This window comes from Falco peregrinus, chromosome 7 (genome assembly GCF_023634155.1).
Source record: "Falco peregrinus isolate bFalPer1 chromosome 7, bFalPer1.pri, whole genome shotgun sequence".
In the NCBI taxonomy this organism is placed as follows: domain Eukaryota; kingdom Metazoa; phylum Chordata; class Aves; order Falconiformes; family Falconidae; genus Falco; species Falco peregrinus.
In genome coordinates, this window is record NC_073727.1 from 24,045,606 (window position 1) to 24,071,231 (window position 25,626).

The window sequence follows — 25,626 nt, forward strand, 5'->3', positions numbered from 1 at the left end:
AATATACAGCCATAGTCACAAAAGCAGACGTCTTAAGTGCATACAGCTAAGGAAATACAGAGATGAACTACATGGTTTGACTAAGACAACAGACATCTGGAAAGGGCTCTGCAGGGGTGGATGACTGACAGTCTTCCCAGAAGCTATACAAGATGCAGGAAACAGAGGCTCAGAATAGACCAGAAGTAATGACAAAAGGCCTAAACCATAGTTTTCATATAAAATGACCTGTGAAAATACCATATGCCTTACATAATGACGAATACACAAGAGCTGGATAAAGTATATAAAACAATGAGTGACTGGGAGCTGTGATGCCCAGACCTTCTGTTAGACCCAGGATGATGGTCCTAGATGGGTCCTAGACCACAGTCAGTTCTCCATCATATGACTGAAAATTCACATGATCAGCACATCCATTCCTACCAGACGGCCTGAGGTATATGCACACATCTTGTCATACAACTGGATGGATACTCACTTGCTAGTTACATACCTGACCAAAAATGAATGTGTTCATGATGTCATGTGGCATGTATGTATCTATACAGTTGTCAAAACACGGGAGGGACTACAGTCTCAGAAACAAAGAATGGTGTGTTGGCCCCCAAACAGTTCACACAAGCCAGCTCCTCCTCACCTCTGAAGCACTCCAGCAAAAAGGGCACCAAGGCCCATAAATTGTTTGTTACCATGATTCTAGAGGCAGGTGATGGATTCTTGCTCCAGTCTAAAACCCAGAACAAACAGCCTCTCAGTAACAAAGAGAACAGTACATCTGTACATTACGACTTTTTAATGTCCTCCAAAAACAGGTCAAGGATGGGCACTCCATTCTTTAGAAGAAAGGAGGGGAGGAGAGAGGTGAAGAACTCGGTCACGACAAAGATTTGCAGGTTTAACCAGCAGCCCTCTGAGAATATCTGTCTTTGAGGAGAGCCACTGACAAGTGGCATCTGTAGTCTAGTCTCCCTTATCCTTAACACCAGAGCCCATGAAGACTTCAGTTTAATCCACATAAGCATACAATGAGACAGATTTACTATACATGGGAAAAGCATGAGGCTGAATATCTTGACAGTTTACTGTATACTGCTGCTATATCCTAATCTCTTACTCTTCCAGTCCTTCCAGCAAAACACATTCCTGAAGAGCTATAGATGCTTTTGCCTATATATTTTATATTAGCCATTTATCACAAAATAATTGCACTACAATAGGACCTGCAGGTAGAGGATTTATAACCTTTATTCGATGGCTATGCCACACAACAAAAGATCATAATCCTACAAAGCTAGCCCTTCTTCTGCAATATTTAGGACAAAAGCAACACAGAGAGTACAGACAGAATTTTTAAACACAATTTTTGGATCCATAGAAGATCAAAAGAGGAATTATAATCAGTAAGCATCACAGATTAAGCCCCTCAATCTTGTACTGGCTTCTGAACATACCAAAACATTCACTGGACTGCTGAGAGCACTGTGTGATGAAGCAGGTTTGTAGGTGAATGATGACAACTACGGAAGGAAAAGCTAATTTCAACAAACTAATTATAACAGCAAGAATGATCACAGAAAGCCTGTTACCAACCCCCTTTCAAACAGAAAGTATAGAGTGGCCGAGAGTCACTGTTCATCAGTTCACAAAATGTTCTCAATACTTCCTTCCATATTTCATGTTTCATGGAAAGGCCAAACGATCCATTTTCTTGCAAATTACCTCTCAACCATGCTGGCTGGAGAGACAGGGCTTAGTGATCAACTAATGATAAGGGGGTTATCTGATGTAAAAAAAAAAAAATCACAAGGTAAATGCTCTCATATGGTTTTTTTCATGTGTTCTAGCAGTCCAAATTGTGAGGTGAAGATCTAAATGTTACGTCTCCATAAATTTATATTCTGTTCCAACTTGTCAGTTGGGGGTTTTTTTGTAAGACAGTTTTTCTGGAAATGGCAATTCACTTGGTTCAGGAAGTGAACCAAGACTTCCTGGACTCCTCTGCACTTCAGGACTGCTCCCAAGGGACCCAGTCAAGCAGGCTCCTAAACAGGCCAATGTCTGCCCTCCAGAAGTTCAAGGTGTCAGTTCTGCTGACCCCCTTCCTTATTCCTCCAAATCCTGAAAACTATCATTTCATAATTGCTATGCCTCAGATGGCCTCCAACCATCTCATCACCCACAAGTCCTTCTCTGTTTGCAAAAAGGTCCAGGGGGCCCCTTTCCTAGTTGGCTCACTCACTAGCTGTGTCAAAAAGTTAACTTCCACACACGCCAGGAACTTTCTAGACTGTTTTCGCTGTACTGTATTTCCAGCAGACACCTGGTAAGTTCAAGTCCTCTGAGAGAACGTGGGCTACCAATTGTGAGACTTCTCCCAGCTGCTTATAGAATGTTTTGTCAGCTTCTTCATCCTGGTTGGGTGGTCTGTAACAGACTCCTACCATGATATCTGCCTCATTGGCCTTTCCCCTGATTCTTACCCATAAACACTCAACCCTATCATCACCATCATTAACCTCTAGACAATCAAAACACTTCCTAACATACAGGGCTATCCCAGCCCCTCTCCTTTGCCTATCCCTTCTGAAGAGTTCATAGCCATCCACTGCAGCGCTCCAGTTGTGCGAGTCATCCGACCATGTTTTCATGATGGCAACTATGTCCGTTTTCCAGCTGCTTAATGGTTTCCAGCTCCTCCTGTTTGTTGCCCATGCTGTGTGCATTGGTGTAGCCGCACTTCAGTTGGGCTATTGATCCTGCCACCTTTTGTGTGTGTGGGAGAAGCTCTAATTCCTACGTGACCATTCTCAGGAGCTTCTATGGTTCCTAACACATCAATAACTCTTGCACCTTTGCTGCTGTATGGAACTCCATCCTCTGCCTCCACTGAGATAGCAGACCAAAGGACCCTACTCGCACAATCAATAGTTAAACACTACAGTTTAGGACTCTGCTAGTGGAGTACTACTTTTTTCCCCCCCATTCTCAGGAAAATGGATTAAAACCACTCATTCCCTCATAATTTCTGCTTTTTATGTTTCTCACTGAACAGAAAGCTTTTACTCTCCAAATTTTATTTTCTTAAAGAACCACATGCATCCATTATAGATTCCATTTTCTGGTGTTAACTTATCTACATAGCCTGTAGTATATTTAAACTGGCTTAAAATGTGTAATACCTGTGTGTACCTACATTATACATAAATAGATATATACACTCAAGTTTTGAACACCTTTGCTAGAGCAGCGAATTATCTTTTGCCCTTGGACTGGGGATCACTTAATGGAAAATTTGTTTCACTTGCTGGAGGTACCTGGCAACATCTATTCCATCTCTGCAAACCTTAATCACAGGATACACAATGCCTTTCATCACAAGGGGAAAAAAACACAATGCAAATCTCACTATGCAATTTAAATTTTGTCTAGTAGTTACATCTCCTTTTAGTATTCTCCCATTTATATTTTCTCCTTTCCTTTCTTGGATTTACCCTATACACTGTAACAGGCAACATTCAACTACTGCATGTCACAAGGCCATAATTCACTACAAGTGCTTACTGAACATATCCACAGCATATTTTTCATCATATCAGAGAGCATCCTGTATCTCTCACAGTGGTGACTGCTGGATATTTATATATAACAGAGAATCCAGCATTAGGCTGCTGTCATCTTTCAGAATATGTCAGAATAATCTGAGTTTGCTTTAGGATAGCTACAGTACACAGCTTTCACATAGTGGTGTATAGCACCTTCCTATGTGAAATGAGAGCAGAGCAGATCATGGCTGTACACAGATGCATTGTGTCCAGCCCTCCAGTCCGTCTCAGCAGCTCTATCCTGAAAGCACAAACATACCCAAGAACATCAGTGTTTAGGAGATTTCTACCAGTTAAGAGTTTCTCTGACTGCAACAGTTTTACTTCACCTGCAAACCTCAAGCCACTGCACTGATGTTAATCTTGCTTCCTACTTCCCCTGTCAGCAGCTGCATTAACCGCACATCTTCACTTGACTTGCACCTTCCAACTGCTGAAGACTTTTCTTCAGAAATAACTTGAATTTATGAGTCAGCTACCCCATTCTATAAAGTTTACTCCTTCTGAGACCTGACTTCACTTACAAACCTCTGAGGGAGGGAATACTGGAGAGGAGATATTAACATATCCCTGAAAGGAACGCAATGTTGTTGTGTTTGTACTGAGAGGGTTCTCTCAGTACCACTCACCCTGCAGATGATGGATGACAGCTACTCAACAATTATGGAAAGTTAATGTATATGCAATTAAAAAAAATAAATAAATGGAAGGAGGCAATATTTATTCAAGTTAAAAGTTCAGACACGTCAAGATAAATCAAAGATTAGCCCAGAAAAAAGAAATCAAGCACTTTTATGAGCAGAGATTTCTCAATCCGTTTCAAGGCTTCTATTTTACTTCCATCTGGATGATCCCTCAAAAGGCAGGGAGAATGCTTTGTTTTGAGAGATATCTTATGTCCTCATGCAGCATAACACAGCAAAAGAAAAACAGGAACCAAAGGTTCCTCTCTCTCATGGCACACTTTCTTTAATATACACAAAGTTTTAAACATTATATATATAAAAAATAATATACACAAATCTTTAAAAAATAACTTCATCATCAATACTATTTATAAATGTTAATGTCCAGTCAACACAGTAGTAGCATGAAGATCTCCTTGATCAAATTAATAGCAAGCTATTTAATTTCATTGCTAATGATTTGCCTGCACTTAAAAAAAAATTACATGGAAAGCAAAACTCTTTGGAATTGCCATTTAAGAGACAAGAAGCTGTTTTCTTTAAGTAAAGTCTCTGTTGTTGAGGCTTCCTCCTATTTTCCAAGACTCAACTGGTATTTTTCTCCCTGTTTGTTAGGGAAGGACATAATGGCCTTGTTTCAATATTGATTTTTTTAAAGGCTTTTTTTTAAAAAAGTTATTTCAATCACAGAAAAGTCTTTCAAAAAAAAGAGTACTCTCCCAATCACATCCCACCTTCTAGCTGATGTCTGTCTCCTCACTATCATTTTTCTCTTGTTCATTTTCATTACAAAGGTTTTGATCCACTTTTTCAGTTTACGCATATACTGACTCGCCCCTTTGATGTTACTGTATATAGGACTGTTCATTCCCCCCCCCCCTTTTTTTTTTAAGAGAGCCTTATAAATTGCAAGACTAAACTAAAATACAAAAGGCCAGATAATCCTGTTTTCAACAGGAAGTGTACAAACATAACCTTTGTTTTTCTACGTGCCCTCAAGCCACATACATGCTTTCTTCAGCATGGAGAAAAAAAGAACGACCGTCTAAACAAAGGAACAAGATAAAAATTCTTTTGGCTGGTAACCCTGTTCTTCAATTCATTCTTATAACCTGTCTCTGCCAGTCTAGTACAAAGCAGTTCCAGCTGGCAATGACTAAGCAACCAGCAAGCAGTGAACTTCAGGGTTTGCTCAATTTTTGTTGCACCTTTACAGTGGTTCTCAAATATTTTACACTACCTCCTCTTCTCATGTATGTGCCCTCCCACCACATCCCACTGTTCACGCTAGACACAAACTGTCCGTCTCCAAGCAGCCCAGTACCCAAGCATGAAAGCCCATACCACTGTCCTCTCTCCCCAAACTCCTTGTACTTCCAGTTTACACAAATCTGTGTTTAGCTTCTAGCCAGTGCAATCCCTTCCAATCCAACAATCCAGGCTGTGCTTTCCAACTAGCGGTCTCTCTCAACTTTTTGCATTCCAGATGTCACAGCAGCCTTTCACAGTTTTGTATCTCTCTGGAGGTTATAACAAGAGCTACCTCTCCTGTTCCCCATGCTACCTTATATCCCTGCTTTTCACCCTCTGTTCTCACGCTTCAGCTCTCCTAGGAAGAGGCATGTGGGGCTCTGCTCGGAGCACTGAGTCAGTGGCTCATAAATCAGCTCTATGGTGTTTACAAGAGGATCCTGATTTTTTCATCAGGCTTCCTAGCGCTACCATAATACAAAATAAAGAAAAATGTCAAAATTAAGAACAATTTCAACAAGACCAATTGGTCATGTCATGTTGGTTTAAGTTCATAGCCAAGACTGATTAAAGAGCTTTCATTTATTTCTTGTTGCACACCAACAGGTTTGTGCTAAATCCCCTCTTCACTGCACCAAACCACACAATCAAAAGAATAAATAGTCAAGGCTGACAATCTAATCAAAAAGAAACAATTTCTCAAGAAAGGGAAAATAAAAATTATTACTAGGCACAGAAACAGTAAGAGACATGCCACAGAAAAAGCACTGCTGTTTTTTTGTTTGGTTTGGGAGTTTTTTGTGGGTTTATTTTGTAAGATGCACAACAAAGTTTGCTAATATATAATCACTTGATTACTGTGTATCCAGCTGTTTAGCTAGTATGAGGGATTTTCAGGTATACCAGAAACAACAGTTGAAGCAATTAATGAGAGAACTTTTCTTGTTTGACTGGCTTGACATACAAGCAAACTTGTGAGCTGTCTGTATTCTGGAAGACAAGCTTGATAAAATAGCTACTAAAAATTGAGCCTTACAATGCTCAGCTACTGGGATACTGAGTGTTTTTTTAAAGAAATACTTCGCATTAGATCACTTTCGAATGTTTAAGAGTCAAGACTTGAAAATCCTACTTGCAGTTTGCCAAGATAAGTAGGGAAATCTGAAGTCTTGAATGAGGGATAATGTTTTGGATGTGAACACACAGTGCTGCCCTTCCTGACACAATATACAACTGTTGCACCTCTGCTACTGAAATTCTGCAAATCAAAAATCAAACTGCATGAGTTGGTTCAGTGGCTGACAAAGAGTGGTGAAATCCTATAATTTTAATTTTCCCTGATCTTTCTAAAACCCACCCCATAAGCAACCAAAGAGGCACGCGTGAAGGGAAAAGCCCCCATCCATATCCACAGCTACTTGAAGCAGAGTACAGCAATGGAGCTCCCCCAAAACCTTAAAGAACAGCTCAGCTGTCTTCTCCCAGTGGTGTTTTCTCCCATTACTGTCTTGCCACAATACTGTGAATTATGACCACAGGTATCTCATCGAGGAACTGAGTATTTGCAAAACATTTTGATATGAGATAATAAAGGCACTTATTTAAAAAGTGTATTTCGTTAGGTTAGTTGTAAACATAAAATTCCAACTGGGTAACTTGGTTATTTCTAACTGAGTTTTGTGGTAAAAACTAAGCTGCAAACCAAGTTAACCTGGTGGGGTTCACAAGACACATGCAGAGGAGTAGGGGAAACAATATCACCCAAATCTCTTATCTTTTCAGACTAATTTAAAATTCTCATAAAAAATAGCTATGTATTTGTCATAAGTTACTTAACACAGTGATTTTCTATTCTAAAAAGGAGCAGTCTTGGCACAAATAGCTCACAATGGCCCACTTAAAAACCTAGCAAACAACCTGAATATTTGAAGAGGAAAATGACTCAGTCTGTATACAGCAGAAAGATCGTGAAGAGGGGGACGGGAAGCATGAAGAACATTTTAGCTAATCTGGGAAGCAGAAAAAATGCTCAGATGCTTCCTGTAACGTTCATGGAAAGCAACTGTGTTGTGGAAAGTGCTGTGTAGATTATATTCCAGGGAAACCAAACTGACAAGGATTATTACAGAAGACTGCAGTGCAAATTCAATTAACCTATAGCCGTTGACAAAATGTCATGAGTAATTGCATATAGTAAAGGGGAAATGGCTATAGAATCATAGATTTATTTAGGTTGGAAAAGACCTTTAAGATCATCCAGCCCAACCATTAACCTGGCACTGCCAAGTCCACCACTAAACAGTGTCCCTAAGCGCCACATCTACGTCTTTTAAATACCTCCAGGGACGGTGACTCAACCACTTCCCTGGGCAGCCTGTTCCAATGCTTGACCACCCTTTTGGCGAATAAATTTTTCCTAATACCTAATCTAACCTCCCCTGGTGCAACCTGAGGCTGTTTCAAATGTAGAAATAAGCAAATTTTTAAGTTTCTTAAACCAATAGCCTAATCTCATTTATTAGATGTGACCTCCACTCAGAGTAAAGATAATTTCCTGCCCAGCACAGAGCGAGTTAACTTCCACTGGTCCATAGCCACTGAAACATATCAAAAAATCAATGAATGCACAAGACACAACTGCCCTCAGTACAGCAGAACTAATAAAAATGTCATGCTTCCACAGCGTCTTTAATGATTTTATTATGGCTTCACTTATTATTTAAAGGGAGTACATGCAAAGAGAAGCCACAACTCATGCGATGCAAGAAGTTAATGGAATGCATTAACTCAAGACTACTAAAGCAATAATGAAGTAGCAAATACTGGGCAAACCATGTTTCATAAAAAGAGAATTTGTGAGAAAGTTATGCCAGAGGTTCCCTCTACACCAAAGCCATTTACTTTGGATCAGCAGACACCTAGAATACTGTACTGAAATGCACAAAAGTGACAGAGGTCCCAGCAGATTTCCAGAAGGAACATGTTTTCCCCAAGTACTTAAAATGTCATTTTTAGACTCTGATTTGATTAAAATATATATAATATCTAAGCTAAGAAGCTCAGCTGAAGGCAAAGTATGGAGTGAATACAGAGTCTCATCCCAAGAGACAACATCCACAGTATGCAGAAAGCAGACAGTATGTGTTCTCCATGCTATACCATTACGGGAAAAACACCACCTCCTTACACACTTCATGATACCACAGAGAGGCAGCTACCTATTGAACACGGAGTACCTACATCCCATGTAGTTTCAACTTTGTTCCTCTCACCTCAACACTGCCTATTGTGGTCCCTGTCTGAATTTTATAGAATTGAAACGTAGCTCAGAACTGCCAGTTTCGTGGGATAGCAAAGAATCTGAAAGATAAATATTGAAATGTTTACAATTATCATGTCCAGATCATAATTGCTTATCCTGCAGCATTAAAACCTCTTCAAAACAGCCAGAAACTGTTGAATTTAATTTAAAAATAAAAAAGAAATCTTTTTTACTGCTATAAAAACATGCTATATGCACATAACAGTAAAAAGGGAAGACGACATATTCCATTAATCTCCTGAGGAAAGAAATATCTGAACTCCTGTAAGTCTGTTATGGGCTCTATCATGTTGCTTAGTAATTCCCACAGCAGCTGACTCATCCCTGAATTCACAGTCATCTTCTGAGTTCTGTCAGGCAGATATTTGATAAGTGTTTTTCATTTCCACACATGAAACATACTGTTTCATTTTCCATCATTTCCCAAGATGGATCCCCATCTCCACCCTGCTTCTCCACTCTATCCTGTAAATTTAAGCAAAATAATTCTAATGGATACTGTGTTGTTTGAGGGAATAAGATTATTTTGTTTTGTTTTGGTCTTTCAGGCCAATGAAATAAAACTTTACTCTGAGCAAGCAGGTCTCTTTAACATACAGGTAAAAAGAAAAAAATTCAGAAGAATTGTACCACGTTTCTAATATACACTGTTAGAAACAAATCCCACAAATGAGCTAGCCAACCCTAAGTAGAGCATATTTGTTCTTCTGCAATGAGAAACTGCAATATAATTTTCTAAACTATTAGAGCTATGGGAAATCAGTTGATACCAGACTTGAAATATTCCACAAGATTGCAACGCCCTCCTATATATCTGTGTGCTGAATTAGACCAGTTCAGTTAAATCAAACACCCAACGATGAATATAATAATGAAAACCTATATAATAAGCTCCACATGACAGAGAAGACAGTTGTATGTGCTCATATGAAATCTGCCACCTCTTTAACTATAAGCATATCCAGTGTAGTATTGTGATTGCATGGAATTTTCTGATTACTTTTTTTCTTAAGGCCTCCTTAAAACAAAAAGAATTATAAAAGCAACTACTATTTCTAAATAAGCTGTACAGCACATCATTGAAGGGATATAAACCGAATAATTTCATGGAAACACAAATGTCTTTCACTTAATACAAGAGTCTCAACCTAGAAACCAGAACACTACTCCTCAATACAAGAAGAGCTAGCATGTAACATGCCTATAAAACGTGTGGGATAGGGACAGTTTATTATCCTGATCCCTTCGTAGTTAAGGGAAGCCCTACATTTTGTTTTGCCCCATCTAGATATGAGAAGTCACATCTGCCTATTCATCCTTGCTGGTATAGTAGGACATAGTATATTGAGCGTAGGAGTTTCTACAGTGGTAGTGTGGCTTTAGTCCTTAAGTATATGCACATCCACTTATTTTGACCCTATGCTCAAACAGTATTTAAATTCTGATGTAACTTAAAGAAATTTAACAGGATAAAAGATACTCCTGTAACCGGCCTCTGTGATATTATAAAGGACAGGTCCAAGCACTGGAAGTGTCATAAGGAACAGTGGTGTCAGGGTCTATTACTGAAGGGGGGGTGTGGGGTGTAAGGACTAGAGGCGGGGGGAGACAACCTCAGTTCAGAATTACTACAAGATCATTTATAATACCAGAAAAACAGCTGTGCCCCTTGAACTTTGAGATGCATTCCATGTATTAGGTCCTTTCCCTTAATTACCAGCTCTTGTTATTTTTTCCCTCCTCATTACAAAACCACAGTCCTATCTCTGGCATATTTGACAGAAGTCTTCTTTGGTCAATCAACTTTGACAATCCAGTAACTAGTTTCATCAATATCACCTTAACATGGTGTTAAAAATAAATAAATAAAAATACAGTGGTTGTCATCTCAGCCTTCAGCTGCAAATTCAATACTATTTGCAAGTGTCTTCCCTCAGCAAGCGTCTCTAGGATGTAAACCCATTTTGACTAAAATAATGAGAATCTCTCCTATTTCTAATCTAATGCTATTTCACCTCTTCAAGGTCACTAAATTGAAGTTTCACTGTCAAAGCACTTTGCCCTTAAAAGATACAAGAATCTTCTATATCAGATATGTTATCTGCTAGATTCTAAGCTACCTATAATATATACTATCCTAACATTTTCTTTCATTTTTCAAATTTCCCTTATTTCCTCTTTGCCAGTCAACACAATTTCTGAAATAACTAATACTCACTTAAATATTAACACCTATGTCTTAATCAGATCATTTTCTTTCTCTCTCACCTCAGCTCAGTACTTTTTTTAAATGCCATGGGAGGAATGTTCCTGTTTTAATCTTTGAAAGTGGCTTTCAGTTGTGTGGTCTTTCCCTTTTTTTTCCCTCCCTTTAATATTAGCAACATGTGAGCTAACAGCCATGGGCACCCTTTGCAGTCAGCACAGAGGCCCAGACCTGTCCAGAGGTCTACCTGTATTCCACATGAACTGAATCATCCTGAGGACTCTCATTTCACACACAGTCTTTCTGCACACTCACTACAGGACCATAAGGAGCCTCAGCAGCCAATGGTCCAAACAGGTAAATTGAGTCCATCATCACCTCTAACACATCTAGGATCTGGAAATGATTCTGACTTTATCTCCAGCACAGAATTTGGCAGAGACCAAATTCCTGCAGTACAGAAAATTCGTTACACATCTCATTCATGCTTTGGATCTCACAGCAGTCAATGACACAACTAGCTATGTGATGAGCTTCATGAACACGTAGCTTAGAGCAACTTACATACCCAACCTACACCTCAGTTAATAGTGCATTCAAGAAAAGTCATGCTAATTTTAAACCAAACAGATCTACCCTATTTGTCCACTCTGCAATCCTTTAAATCACCCATCACCACATAGATAATATTCCTTTCCTAAGATATCTTAGTGTATTTTCCCAGTTACAGCAGTTAAGACTTTATTTCAAGTCTGAGAACACACTTGTCTAACACACTACGAATTGATCTATGACTTACAGTTGTCACCTCTGAAAAAATTCAGAATAGAAAACCGGTTCTTTAAGGAGCTCTCTGGAAACATAACTGTGCTTATTACTGCTCCTTCTAATCCATGTACCAGTTCTGAAACCATGCCAAATCAGGTCACCACAATCCTCTGCAATGACAAAGCCCTGCTGAACACCACAACAATCCGAGTAAACAAGTGCAGAGGAAGGGTGCCTCTTAAACGTCCTGTTAAAAGACTACAAAGCATAAACAGAATCTGGTATGCAATGAAAAGACACTAAGTCTTCGAACACTGGAACCAATGGAACCTGGTGTACAGATTTGCATAGTCAGCTGACATTTTAACTCAATTTATATTAAGATTCAGCATAAGCAGAGTGTCATCTTCACATGGAATTCACACAGGAGAGAGCTGTTATGAATGGCACAGCTGAAGGACAAATTTCCATTGACATTCATGTCTCTGATAATCTGCAGTAGAAAGAACCTTGACTGAAATTGTCCTAATAAGGCAAAAAATTCTTCTGAAGCCTTCCCCACACCTCAAGCATCCATAATGTTGCTCACCTGACTGAACCTTCAATGTATAACAAGATCAGATTTATGCCACATCCCTTACTTAACAGGTTCTCCCTTCTCCCTAGCCTTCCAGCATTCTTGTGAGGGTTGCACCATTAGGACTTTCCTTTCACAACTGATTGAATTTGGGGGCTGCCAATGGTTCAAAAAGCAAAGTGGGATTAATTATTTCCATAGAAAACGGGCTGAAAATAAGGAACAGATGACATCCGCCTGTTCACATCCATTAAAGAATCCAACCATTCAGCAGCTGTTCTAGATTATCTCATCCTGTACTCCTGCTGTAACGTCATCCGCCTGACTACGCAGGACAAAAGGATGCTTGCAGGCTGACCAACCTAGTAAGCAGAGCTTTAAACTAGAAACAACAGCAGAGAAAGAGATTCTTCATCAAAGGAGGAAGCTGTGGATGTGACAGGCAAACTAGGAGTCTGGGTGATAGGAACAGAAGGGATACGGCAACTGACAGAACAGAGCTGAAGTGGAATCTCTCCAAGCATAGGCATGTAAAGAAGGAACTGCCTGCAGAACAGCCTAATGGAGAAAGCCCTCAAACCTGTACTGCGGAATCAGCATGCTTGGGTGCCTGCCCGGACTGCCTCTACACGGATGCACACAACACCAGGAACAAACAGAAGGAGTTAGAAGCCTGTGTGTAGTTTCCAGGCTATGACCTCGTTAGGATCACAGCGACATGGTGGGATAGCTCAAAGGCTTTTTAGGAAGACAGGCTTGGAAGGCAAGAAGGAGAGTTGCCCTTTATGTGAAAGGGCAGCTGGAATTATGGAGCTCTGCCTTGGGACAGGTCAGGAGCCAGTCAAGAGCTTATGCATCAAGACTGGCCGGCAGACCAATATCGGTACTACTGTAGTGGGAATATGCTACAGACTTCCTGATCAGCAAGAAGTAGTAAAGGATGCATTCTTCAGACAACTAGAAGAAACCTCATGTTCACAGGCCCTGCTCCTTATGGTGGAAATTTTAACCACTGTGCTATCTGCTGGAAGGACAATTCAGCAGGGCTCAAGCAACTTAGAAGAATTTTTAATGCCTTGACAATAACTTCCCAAGGTGATCAAGAAGCCAATGAAAGGTGCTCTGCTTGACTCGATACTTACAAAGAAGAACTAGTTGTGCTTGTGGAAGCTGCAGGCAGCCTTGGCTGAAGTTTGGTTGGAGACAAGTTACTAGTGGTGTACTCCAGGGGTCGATACTGGGGCCAAAACTCTTGAAGATATTCATTAACGACCTGGATGCTGGGAAAGTGTGAGCCCTCACCAGGTTTACTGATGATACAAAACTGGGGAGAGCAGCTGATAAACTAGACTGTTGTGGTGGCATTCAGAGTGATCAGGCCAGGTGGTGAATTGGGCTGAAAGGAATCTCATGCAGTTCAAAAGGAAGAAAAACGAAGTCTTGCATCTAGGGAAGAATAACCCCAGGCACAAGTACACGCTGGGTGATGAGTGGCTGAAAAGCAGCTCCAAGGATCTTGGAGTCCTGCTGGACAACAAGCTGACCATATGCCCTTGTGTCAAAGGCCAACAGCACCTTTTGCTGTATTAAAAAGAAAGTTATCAACAGGTCAAGGGAGGTGATTCCTCCTCTCTACTCAGCACATATGAGGTCATATCTTGAGTGCTGTATCCAGTTCCAGTCTCCCCAGTACACGAAAGGTTTGGACTCACTGGAGCAAGGCCAGCACAGGACCACAAACATGATTAAGGGACTACAGCATATATGAGAAGAGGCTGAAGAAGGTCCAACTTTTCAGTCTGAACACAAGGCGGCTCAGGGGGATCTTAGCAATGTGTATAAATAACTATTAGAAGGGAATAGAGAAGGGGGAGCCAGACTCTTCTCTGTAGTGCACACTGACAGGACAAGAGGCAATGGGCACAAAAAACAAGGAAATTCAATCGGAACACAAGAAAACACTTTTTAATGTGGTTTGGTCAAATACTGGCACCAGGTTGCTCAGAGCGGTTATAAATATCTGCAGAGATATTCAAACCCCAACCAGACACAGTCTTAGGCAACCCATTGTAGCTGACCCTGCTTGAGCAAAGGGGATGGTGGACTAGATAATCACAAGAGGTCCATTCCAAACTAAACAATTCTGTACCTCACAAATTTGTGCTTGGTGAAAGATAGCAGACATGCACATAGAGAAAGAAGGAGAAAGGAAGACCATCTTTTATGTTTACCTCTTTCCTTAACACAACTTTTTCATAGAAATTATCAGCCATTACCATCATACTAATATTTCTACCATTCCTGTTTTGTGACTACTGCTTCTTAAAAGAACATAACTTTCATTCAGGTGAATTGCAACTGTACTGCTTCCTTTCCTCACTTCTGTCCATCACCCAACATCACCATCTCCTCAGCTCTTGAATAGTTCAGCTGGAAACACGTCATAAGAAGCCTATACCTGATACCAGGTAATTCACATCCCTGGCTGTAGAAGAAATTAACACAAACCAGGCTGCTGTATGAAATCAACCTGTTTATGCATTTATGTATTTATTTATTTATTAAAGAGAGGTGGGGCAGAGCTCTGAAGCACTGTTCATGACATCTGTGCTATCAACTTGCTAGCACATCCCCCATCATATTTTTAGTCTGGCTAATTAGCAGACAGTATGTGGTCCCAGTCTGGGGGACAGTATCATTCCCAACAGGCAACCTGAACATAGTTATAGTATGTTGGAGGGAGAGAGCTTTGACACACAGAGGTGAGCTGGCACGTACCTCTTGGCTTCAGTGTCGAAGCACAGACTGTGGCCAGCCTGCTGCTGAGTTACATGGGCAGCGTACCCCACCCCTGTGATGAAGCTGTGGGAAGCCTCAACACATGCTTCCATCAGCCAGAAGATCTGAAGGGCTCAGGACTTCCAGCAGGATGATGGTACTGAGAACACCACAAATACAAACCTATGGCTACACTGCTCCTTCCCTCACTTTTGGTTGTGAATACTGTGTCAGGTCTCTGTTTCAGCAACAGCAAAAAGGGAGTAGAGGGTATCTTGACTAGGACCTTCACAGAGAGGTGCCAAGTATTTCAAACTCCTTTTCAGGAAATACAATATCAAAGGTACAGATTACACACTGATGTGAGATGGAAGCTGCCTTTTTGCTGCTTTCAGTTCATTTATTAACCTGTGAGGACAGCAGTAATTAATTACGCAGCTTGTTTGTAAGACTTATATTGAGATATAATCTGTTTTTTAATTGCATTTAGAAGTGTTATTAGGATAACTAGAACCCAACTGCCCTGCACCAGATATTTGTTAGATTTGGAGATCACTACTGATTAAGAGGCATGCCATGAAAATGTATCACACTTCTCTTTGGTGAGGCAAAATATATTTTCTTCTGTTCTCTCACTGTTCCCTAACACGTGGTGGTTTTCAGCCTGTATTTTAACTTTCTATAAAACAAGAATGAAGACATTTTGGGACTGGACAAGACCAAATGATAATTATGAACTTTCAAAACACTAAATACTGAAAAACCAGATCATTTGGGTCTAACTTTGGAAGGGACTGTAATTACTGTTTTTTCACTGTTTTAGTGAACCAGAGTATTAGATAAAGTAGGAAACAAAAAACTGCTAATAAATTATAACACTGCACACACTATGCAATGAAGACATCTCTTAACTAATCAAACTCAACCTGGACAAGATCAATTTAAGATACTCATCTGCTCTACAGAATAAATAATAATTCAGATTTAGAAGAAGGAAGAAAAATCTCTTTCCTTCAGGGAATGGTGTTGATGACACGTTGTTTTGCACAGCTTTGACTGAAAAGAGCAACTCAGTGCTTCTTTTTGGGTAAGGCTGGATTGTTTTCAAGAAGCCACATTCTTCAATTTGTCACATGCCTATTGACACAAGGTTTCAGCAGACCCTGGATTGTGAACTGTCTGGAGTATTTATTTAGTACCTTTAAAGCAAGTTTTAACCTTGAGGACTGAGTCCCAAGACAAGAAAAGTTAAAAAAAAAAACAAAACAAACAACTATTACTGCCACATTAACTCTGTGTAGAAATTAAGACTATCATCAGTACAGTAACAGTTAAATGCTGAAGTGTGACACTAAAAAAAATCAACTTTAAAGCTGTGAAACATATCTCACGTTAATAAAAGGCATGAAGTTAGCCATTTGTGGTTTCAATAACATTATTCTGAAGGAAACTAACACAGAAGTTACTATCATCACTGCAATAGGATTCAATAATTAAAAGATCTAATGCACCTTAAGCATGAAATAAACCACCAATTTCTCAATATAGCAAATCAGGACACACTTGGACCTAGGTTTGATGCAACAGTTTGGTTATTAGGTCTGGTGTAACTTTTTGGTTATATTTTGTATCTTGTCCAGACATCCCTCCTACTGAAACAGATATTACGCAGAATTTTCTAATGCAAACTTTGCCACAGGTATAAAAGAAGATAAAGTTGTTTAGGGAATATGGATACACACAGTCTTTCAGTGTACCCTGCTATTTTTACCCCCTCCTGTACAAATGTACATCTAATCTACAGATACAGGGGACTTTCTCCTCTTCTAGTTTTTGCCTATTACAGTTTTTAACATGAAAGACAAGACATTTTCACACCTCCTATCTCCAAGAAATTCCTTCTGCTTTTTCAGAAGCAGGAAGTGTTAATAACAGCATATGCTTTCAGTTTTCAGAATTCATTTTGTTTGCTTTTGAACCACCGAAACATACACAAACATAAACAAGTAATTGCACTAATTTTTGAAAAACTGAAATTATCCCACACTACTTTTCTTAAATCGTGAAATACAGATATTTATGTCTCAGTAAAAATACATGTTTCTCTATCTTGGGAATAAACTATTGATCTATAACCATAAAGAACTGCATCTCACAGACATCCCTGCAGTTTTCCTACAGACAACCACCTGGCACTTTGGCAGTCAGCACTGAGGTTGCAACACCGAACTTCACAACTTCCTCACAGCAAGGGGGCCAAACAGGCAGCCTTTATCACTGCAACCATTGTCTCTAAGAAACAGTAACAGAACTACAGTTAACTCCACATGGTCTCAATACACCAGGAGGAAAAGAAACTCACTCCTCAGTGGTCACATGTTGACTATGAGAACATGTTCTTTTTAATGAAAATTGTTTAAACAACTAAGAAATTTTATTTCCTCCTGTCAACAGAAAAGAATGTACTACTAGCAATCACTCTAGCAATCAAAAATCAAGAAAGGTGCCCCTAAGTTAGTTAACATGACATTTTGAAATAGGGTTTTGTAGTAGTAAGTCACAGATGAGAATCAGTTCTTCGCATTTTTGTGCAATTTTAAGTAACAGAAAATTCCTTAATTCGGTTTTACATGTAGCATTTCAAACTATGCAATGGTATGTTTTCCTTGGGACAGAAAGTATTTTAAAAAAAGAGGAGTTCACTATTACATGATTGAATTGTAATATACACATATAAACATTTTATAAACAATATATGCTACAGAGAAGCTGTTGAAACATGTCATTCTGTATTTAGGGCTTTGTCACAAATATTAGGTATTTTTTTGCTTAGCAGTTGCTTTTACTTCCTCACAAATACGTGGTATAAGTAATGGATGCCATGTTAAAATATAACTGCCTGCTACCATTCAAAAAGGTTTCATTGCCTTTTGTATTTCATGCCCACTGAATAAGTCTAAAGAAGTTTAAGATCTGAAAGATCTAAAGCATAAAAAGAAAAAAATTTAAGAACTGGTGTATTCTTGGACAACCTGGATTAAAAGAGCAGGGAAGAAAAAAGAAGTGCCTGAAAATCTAATTATTTATCTATATCAGGTACCATCTGGGACACTGGAAAAACACTAGCTATCCTATTTTTCTTTCCTTTTATATTTTTTCAAAACTAAGATGAGGTATTATGAACACCAGAATGGATATTTTGAACAAACAGATCATTATAAACAGGTCAAGCAAAAAGACTCAGATTAAACATTCAATAATTCTGAAGGAGGAAAATGGCAAGACGTATCTTAGATGTCATCAAAGGTATGAGGTCTATTCATAAATAATCCGTTCTAAAAGATAGAAGAATATGTTTTAAAAGCACAGATACCTTCCCAAGATACTTGACTCTCTTAACACTTTGTACCATATGGTATGGTTTGATACTTGCATAGACCCTTGTACTGAATGCTGCATTCTATAGACAGCGTAACATGAGCCAGTATTTTTGTATCTCATAGTTTAGCTAAGAATGTGCTTCTGTTATCCATAATTCTCTAAGCATCACTTAATCTTAACCCATCTGAACATACTTCGAGATATTACTGAACAGTCTGTATAAATTGGCAGTTGAATGCAAGTCTTAAGTCACAAAATAGACTTGCCATTAAACTCTGTTATTCTAGAGCTGCTTATTTACTTTTAGACAAATTTTATTTTTTAAAATTTTTATTTAATTTATTTGATTTTAGACAAAGCAGCTTAAATAATGAAATTAGGTATTCATTCCTCTGAATTTCACAAGAAACCTCTTCTACGCCTGCTGTCCCAGCAAATTACAAGTTGAACTGAAATTACATCTCTTGTGGCCTAGATTGATAAAGCCATGAATTAAGCTTACATAAATTACTGCTTGCTCAATTTACTGCCTCTGGCCACCAAAGGCTGAAGGACCAGTGGTTCAGGGTGTTTGCATTTGTATGGAGTATCAACTCTAGGAAACACCCTAGATGTTTATACTGTTAGGCCTGTGCTTACCAACATAGAGGTAGAAAGACACAGGTAAAGATCAACCTTTGTATTGAAAATGCAATTGACAACTTAGTGAGACAGATATGGAGAGTTCCTAAGTTTATAAAAATAGAAAATTTGTGCAAGCAAATGGTTACAGCTAAATCTTTCCTTTTATAGGCAAAAAGGGAGAATTTGGAGGGATAGAACAACTCCCACCCAACAACAAACAAATAAGAAGGCATGTCAAAGACTCCTTCAGAGAAAAAAAACTTTTCTAAAGAAGTATTTCCAAGCCCGGAAAAGGTTAAACTTTAGGTTTACCTTATACCAGGTAGTACAAAATAGAAGCTTCATTATCTCATCCATGATCTTTCAAGGCTTGATGCTAGTATTCTCTTCAAGGTTGTCCCGTGTATCTATAAATGGGAGGGTGAATTATGGGAGGAGAGCTATGCTTTTTATATATTCTATCTCTAGCTGGAAAGCGTCAACTTGAACGACAATGCAACTTATCATGCATGAAAATGTTTCACTGTACTGAACTGTTTTATCTACACAGTTTTACGTTTGTAATACTGTTGCATGGAAAGCATTTGTAATAATTTTGATCAGGCTTTCCATTTCCTACGTTCAAGAGGACATTAAACAACTACTTACTTGTCTAAGACAAGTTTAGAAGTAATTAAGAAATATCCTTTATAAAAAGAGATAGTGACATGTCCACACAAAAAAAATAATTAACAATCCTCCAGAAAGGAGTATAAAACTGTTACCTATCATCACTAACCAAAATTTAAAATATTGTATTAAGACTTGTTGATGAACTAAGGGAAGACCACACAACCACACAGCATAATAAAGACAGGGAGAAAAGAGAGCTATACTCCCTGTATTGCAGAGACACTATCAGTTCTAACCATGCTCATAAACCTCAAATGTTTATGGGCATGAGAACAATCTTCTTGGGACCAAATATTTAACAAGGACCTCTTGCAGTATTGTCTTGGTTTCAGCTGGGATAAAGTTAATTTTCTTCTTGGTGAGGGAACAGAGTGCTCAGGGACTTTTTGGTTTCACAGGCAGCCAGGCCAGCTGACCTGAACTAGCCAAAGAGGTATTCCATACCATGGGGTTTCATGCGTGGTATATAACTTGTGTGTCTGTCTGTCTTGGCCAGGGCCTGCAAATCATTGCTCAGGGACTGGCTGGGCATCGATCAGCAGGTGGTGAGCAGTTGTATTGTGTGTCACTAGTTTTCTTTCCTCCCTTCCCTTTAGATTTCATTCCTCTCCCCTTCTCCCTCTTACTATAACCGTTATTGTTGTTATTATTATTGTTCTTTGGTTTTTATTTTACCTCAATTGTTAAACTACTCTTACTTCAACCCTCAAGTTCTACATTCATTTCCGATTCTCCTCCCCACCCCACTGGGTGAGGGGGGAACAAGCAAGTGGCACTTAGTTACTGGTTGGGGTTAAACCACAACAAGTATTTATTCTGTTTCTGAAGTTTTTGAAGACAGAAGCCACAAAGAATCAAGAAGAGCTAAATTGTGTTCTATGCATATTGACAAAAAAATTTCAATAATCCAATATTCTGGAAATACAAACCCACCGATCAGTAAAACAACTACACCCATCATTAACAATAGCCATATGGAGAAAAGTACCATCATTTCAGCCCATACTACTGAGGCTAAGATGATAAATACACAAAAGCCAAAGTCTAATCTGACTAGAAGGCAAGAAAGGAGCACCTCATGGATGTGTGTTTGAAGTAGAAGCAGATACTTCTACTGTAATAATAGTGATGCTACAGAACAAATTTATATTACTAAAATATTACAGGATTTTTGTTTGTTTCCTAGTACTGTAAGGAGAAACCATAATGTTACGTATACACCAGGTCCTGTCTTCAAAAAAGGAAGAGCAGTACTTGAAGGGAGACACATGAACTTTTAAAGTAAAAAAACAAAAACAAACAACTTAAACATGGAAAAGTACTAGTGGTGTAGAAAGAAATGGAACACACACTGGCAAGGTTCCTTAGATTATCTCAATTTTTCCTTGTGACCTTTTAAACAAACTACAGAACTAAGAATGGAGTTTTCCATCTACTGATACATAACAGAAAATGGAACGCTAGCAGAAGCAGTGTATATTTTCTTGTAATTTCTGCATTAGAAGAAACCAGGTTAAGCAATATGCATATTTAAATATATATATGTAAACATAGAGTATTTCAAGTCTTACGTTGTCTTAAAACGAAGCAAAACTTCCAAAGCAAGAAAGCGCATACCTGATATACCCTGAGACTCTGTCTGTAGATCACAGTACCACAGTCTGTTCACTGGATCACAGCCTTCTCTGATAGACAGCAGGACATATCGACCATCGTCCGATACCTGCAACAAGTTACAGAAAAATCAAAGATGAAAATCAAACAGGATTATATGTTTATTCCACTGTGAATTAAAAAAAAAATTATGATTATTAAATGCATTCCAGCTGAAAATGTGTCTAATGAGTCAGGGTGGCTATCTGCTCCACTGTGGACATCCATGTGCTGCAGGGGCAAAACCCGCTTCCACCATGGTCTTCACCATGGGCTGCAGGGAATCTCTGCTCTATAGAGAAGGCAGAGTTACTGAGTGACTTCTTTCATAGAATCATAGAATCATTTAGGTTGGAAAAGACCTTTCAGATCATCAAGTCCAACTGTTAACACAAGACTGCCAAGTCCACCACTAAACCATGCCTCTAAGCAGCATATCTACACATTTGTTTGAACACTTCCAGGGATGGTGATTCCACTCCCTCCCTGGTTAGCTTGTTACAGTGCCTCATCACCCTTCCAGTAAAGAAATTTTTCCAAATGTCCAATTTAAACCTCCCCTCGTGCAACTTGAGGCCATTTCCTCTTGTCCTGTTGCTTGTAACCTGGGAGACTGACACCTATCTAAAACCTCCTTTCAGGAAGTTGTAGAGAGCAGTAACGTCCCCTGAGCCTCCTTTTCCTTCAGTCTTTACTGCTAAGGGTACCCTTCAGGAATCCCTGAGGCAACAGAGAAAGCCCAGAGAAAGAAGACTTTCCCTTGGTTGAGGAGGATCATGTTAGAGATCATTTAGGCAAACCTGACACCCGCAAATCCATGGACCCTGATGGGATGCAGCCCCAAGTGCCAGGGGAGCTGGCAGATGTTACTGCTAAGCCACTCTCCATCATCTTTGGAAAGTCATGGAGAACAGGAAAGGTGCCTGAGGACTGGAGGAAAGCCAATGTCACTCCAGGCTTCAAAAAGGACAAGAAAGAGGACCCAGGAAACTACAGGCCAGTCACCTCACCTCCACCCCTGGTCATCTCTAAGGATGTGGAGGAAAAGAAGGTCATCAGGAACAGACAACATGGATTCAGCATGGGGAAGTCATGCCTGACCAACCTAATAGCCTTCTGTGATGGAATGACTCCTGGGTAGATGAGGAGAGAGTGGTGGCTGTTGTCCACTTTGACTTCGGTAAGGCTTTTGACACTGTCTCATGTAATATCCTCATATGCAAGTTTAGGAAGCGTGGGTTAGATGGGTGGACAGTGAGGTGGGCTGAGAACTGGCTGAATGGCAGAGCTCAGAGGGTTCTGATCAGCAGCACAGCCTGGCTGGAGGCCTGTAGCCAGCGGTGTGCCCCAGCGTGAGTACTGGGACCAGTCCTGTTCAACTTACTCAGCAATGACCTGGATGAAGGGACAGAGTGTGCCCTCAGCAAGGTCACTGGTGATACAGAACTGGGTGTCAGCCACTCCTCAGAAGGCAGCACTGCCATCCAGCCAGACCTGGACAGGTTGGAGAGTTGGACAGAGAGGAACCCAATGAAGTTCAGCCAAGGCAAGTGTAGGGTCCCGCACCTGGGGAGGAATAACCCCACGCACCAGTACAGGCTGAGGCTGACCTGCTGGAAGGCAGCTCTGTGGAGAAGGACCTGGGAGTTCTGGTGGACAGCAAGCTGCCCGTGAGCCAGCACTGTGTCCTGGTGGCCAAGAAGGCCAGTGGGATCATCCTAGGGTACATAGGAGAAGCATAGCCAGCAGGTTGAGGGAGGTGATTCTTCCCCTCTGCTGTGCCCTGGTGAGGCCGCATCTGCAGTGCTGTGTCCAGCTCTGGGCTCCCCAGTTCAAGAGAGTCAGGGAACCACTGGAGAGGGTCAAGCAGTGGAGTACGAAGATGGTGAGGGGACTGGAACATCTCCCTGATGAGGAAAGGCTGCGAGAGCTAGGGTGGTTTAGCCTGGAGAAGACTGAGACTTATCCATGTCTACAAATATCTGAAGGGCGAGTGTCAAGAGGACGAGGCCAGGTTCTTTTCAGTGGTGCCCAGGGACAGGACAAGGTGCAACAGGCACAAACTGCAACACAAAAAATTCCTTCTGAATATGAGGAAAAACGTCTTTGCTTTGAGGGTGACAGCCCTGTAACTGGCTGCCCAGAGAGGCTGTGGAGTCTCCTTCTCTGGAAACATTCAAAACCCACCTGGATGCGACTCTGTGTAACCTGCTCTAGGTGAACCTGCTTTAGCAGGGGGTTGGACAAGATGCTCTCAAGAGGCCCTTTCCAACCATGACCATTCTGTGATTCTGTGAACTCTCCTACATCAATTAAAACACAACTTTTTGCACCTCAATAGAAGTTTCTCAGAAAGCTGTGAGGCAGTCACATCTGGTGATGTAGGTGTCCAGTTTCTCTCTAGTCACTGACTATAATGTCAGCATTCAAACCCAATGTTAATTTGTGCAAGAGCATTTGCTAAGTCATCCATCTTGGTAAAGACACGACAGAGCGACCAGTGGCTTCTGTCCAAAAAATCCTTGAGTTGCTTGTGAAGACATCAAAAATTCTGACTTTCCAAACTTCTTTATCAAGGTGTCAATTCCATGCAAAAGGAAGTTTACCTCCCCTCCCCCAAATCCTGTGGAAATAAATGGAGCCTAGCAGTGACATGAGAAAGACAGTGACGTGTATCTCATTGAAAATCAGTAATTTGGGATATACATATCAATTCACGTATTTTAAGAGATGCAGAGATGTACTAGGACTGTCCTTGCTCATCAGAGAAAAAACTGTGCTGCTGAAACTGCTAATACCTAAATGAAAAAGGCATTTATCTCAGTCAGGTCTTGATCCCTATGTAAGCACTCTTTTATTACTGTGTAACCTGTCAGCTAAACTGAAACTACAGAAGAGTTTGTCACCAGCTTCATAAAATGGGCCCTCAGTACATCTGACAGGTCTACATTAACAGACTGTTGCCTCCTCTACATGAGGAGGTCTCCCCGCCATGCTTCCTCTCTCTAACAACTCCAATACGGTCAGTGTTCGAGCCAGTGAGTATCCTAGACATGCTGAAATCCAGGTTTATCAAATGACTCTAGATTCACGCTCTTGGTGAATTAAGCCCTGTAGGATCATTTTGCTGACACATGCGCATCTCTAATACATGCCATCACAGTACTATGTAGAGAGCAGTAGAGTTTAATCAGAGCAATACCTGTTGTTTGAATGGGAAAACCAAGATTTAGTTGCTCACAATATCAGGAAAGCAAAAACCACCATGTCAGCACTTGATATATGGCACACATGCTTGCTCTGCACAGCTGCTCTGTCAACCTATTTTTTAAAAGCAAAAGCTGAATATTCACCTACTTAATACTGTTATTCACAGTACAACACAAAATGGAAAAAGCTACCCAAGTTGTAGAGGTTAGCTCTGGATTTCTGGCTACCTTAAGGCATCTGCCAGAAGTCCATCTCAGAGGTGGAAAAAGGCTGGCAAGTTTAGTCCATCTGAATGACGGTCACTTAATTCACAACAGATTTTCCCTCAAGTTCTCAAGTGATGGAACTAATAAGGTGTGTTTTCTGAGACTAAGCAGTATGAAATTTCTTAGAAACCAACCAAGCCAGTCATTTTAAGGGTACTTTTGCTTATTGTGGCAAACTAAATGATGCTTATGGAGTTTTCATTTTTGCCATTTTCATTAGGTTTACACACACAAAAATCTAATGCTACTGTTAAATTAACATTAAAAGCTACAAGCATATTATACGTTTTCTGATCAAGCTTCATGGTTTGCTTTTGCACATTTATAAATACACACACTAAAATTTCCAAAATGGCATCTGCTGGTTCATAAAGTCATCAATGAATCCTTCTTTCTACTCAGGCTTTGCAAATACACTGTTTCCTGGCAAAGCTTTTGAAAGTGCAAGTCTATCAAAGGCAGGAAGTAACAAGAAGTCATTAACTTGAAGTTTTCCTCTCTTGACTGAGGTGTTTTCAGCATATTCCAAAATAACCAGATTTTGATGTTTTATTAACACCTGATACAGAAGGCTGTTTCCTAGAATTTAAACCCCTAGTCGCAAAATACGAATCTTGAGTTCTGGAA

At 40.0% G+C, this 25,626-nt stretch overlaps 1 protein-coding gene across 1 annotated transcript in view; it reads right to left on the reverse strand.

The window, feature by feature from the left end:
- The window catches only part of PREP (prolyl endopeptidase), a 113,435-nt gene that overhangs the window by 62,077 nt on the left and 25,732 nt on the right, over window positions 1-25,626 (reverse strand). Inside the window, exon 7 of the mRNA XM_055810174.1 lies at window positions 21,488-21,593. Within this exon, the coding sequence (XP_055666149.1) occupies window positions 21,488-21,593 (106 nt within the window). The remainder of the gene's footprint in view (window positions 1-21,487; window positions 21,594-25,626) is intronic.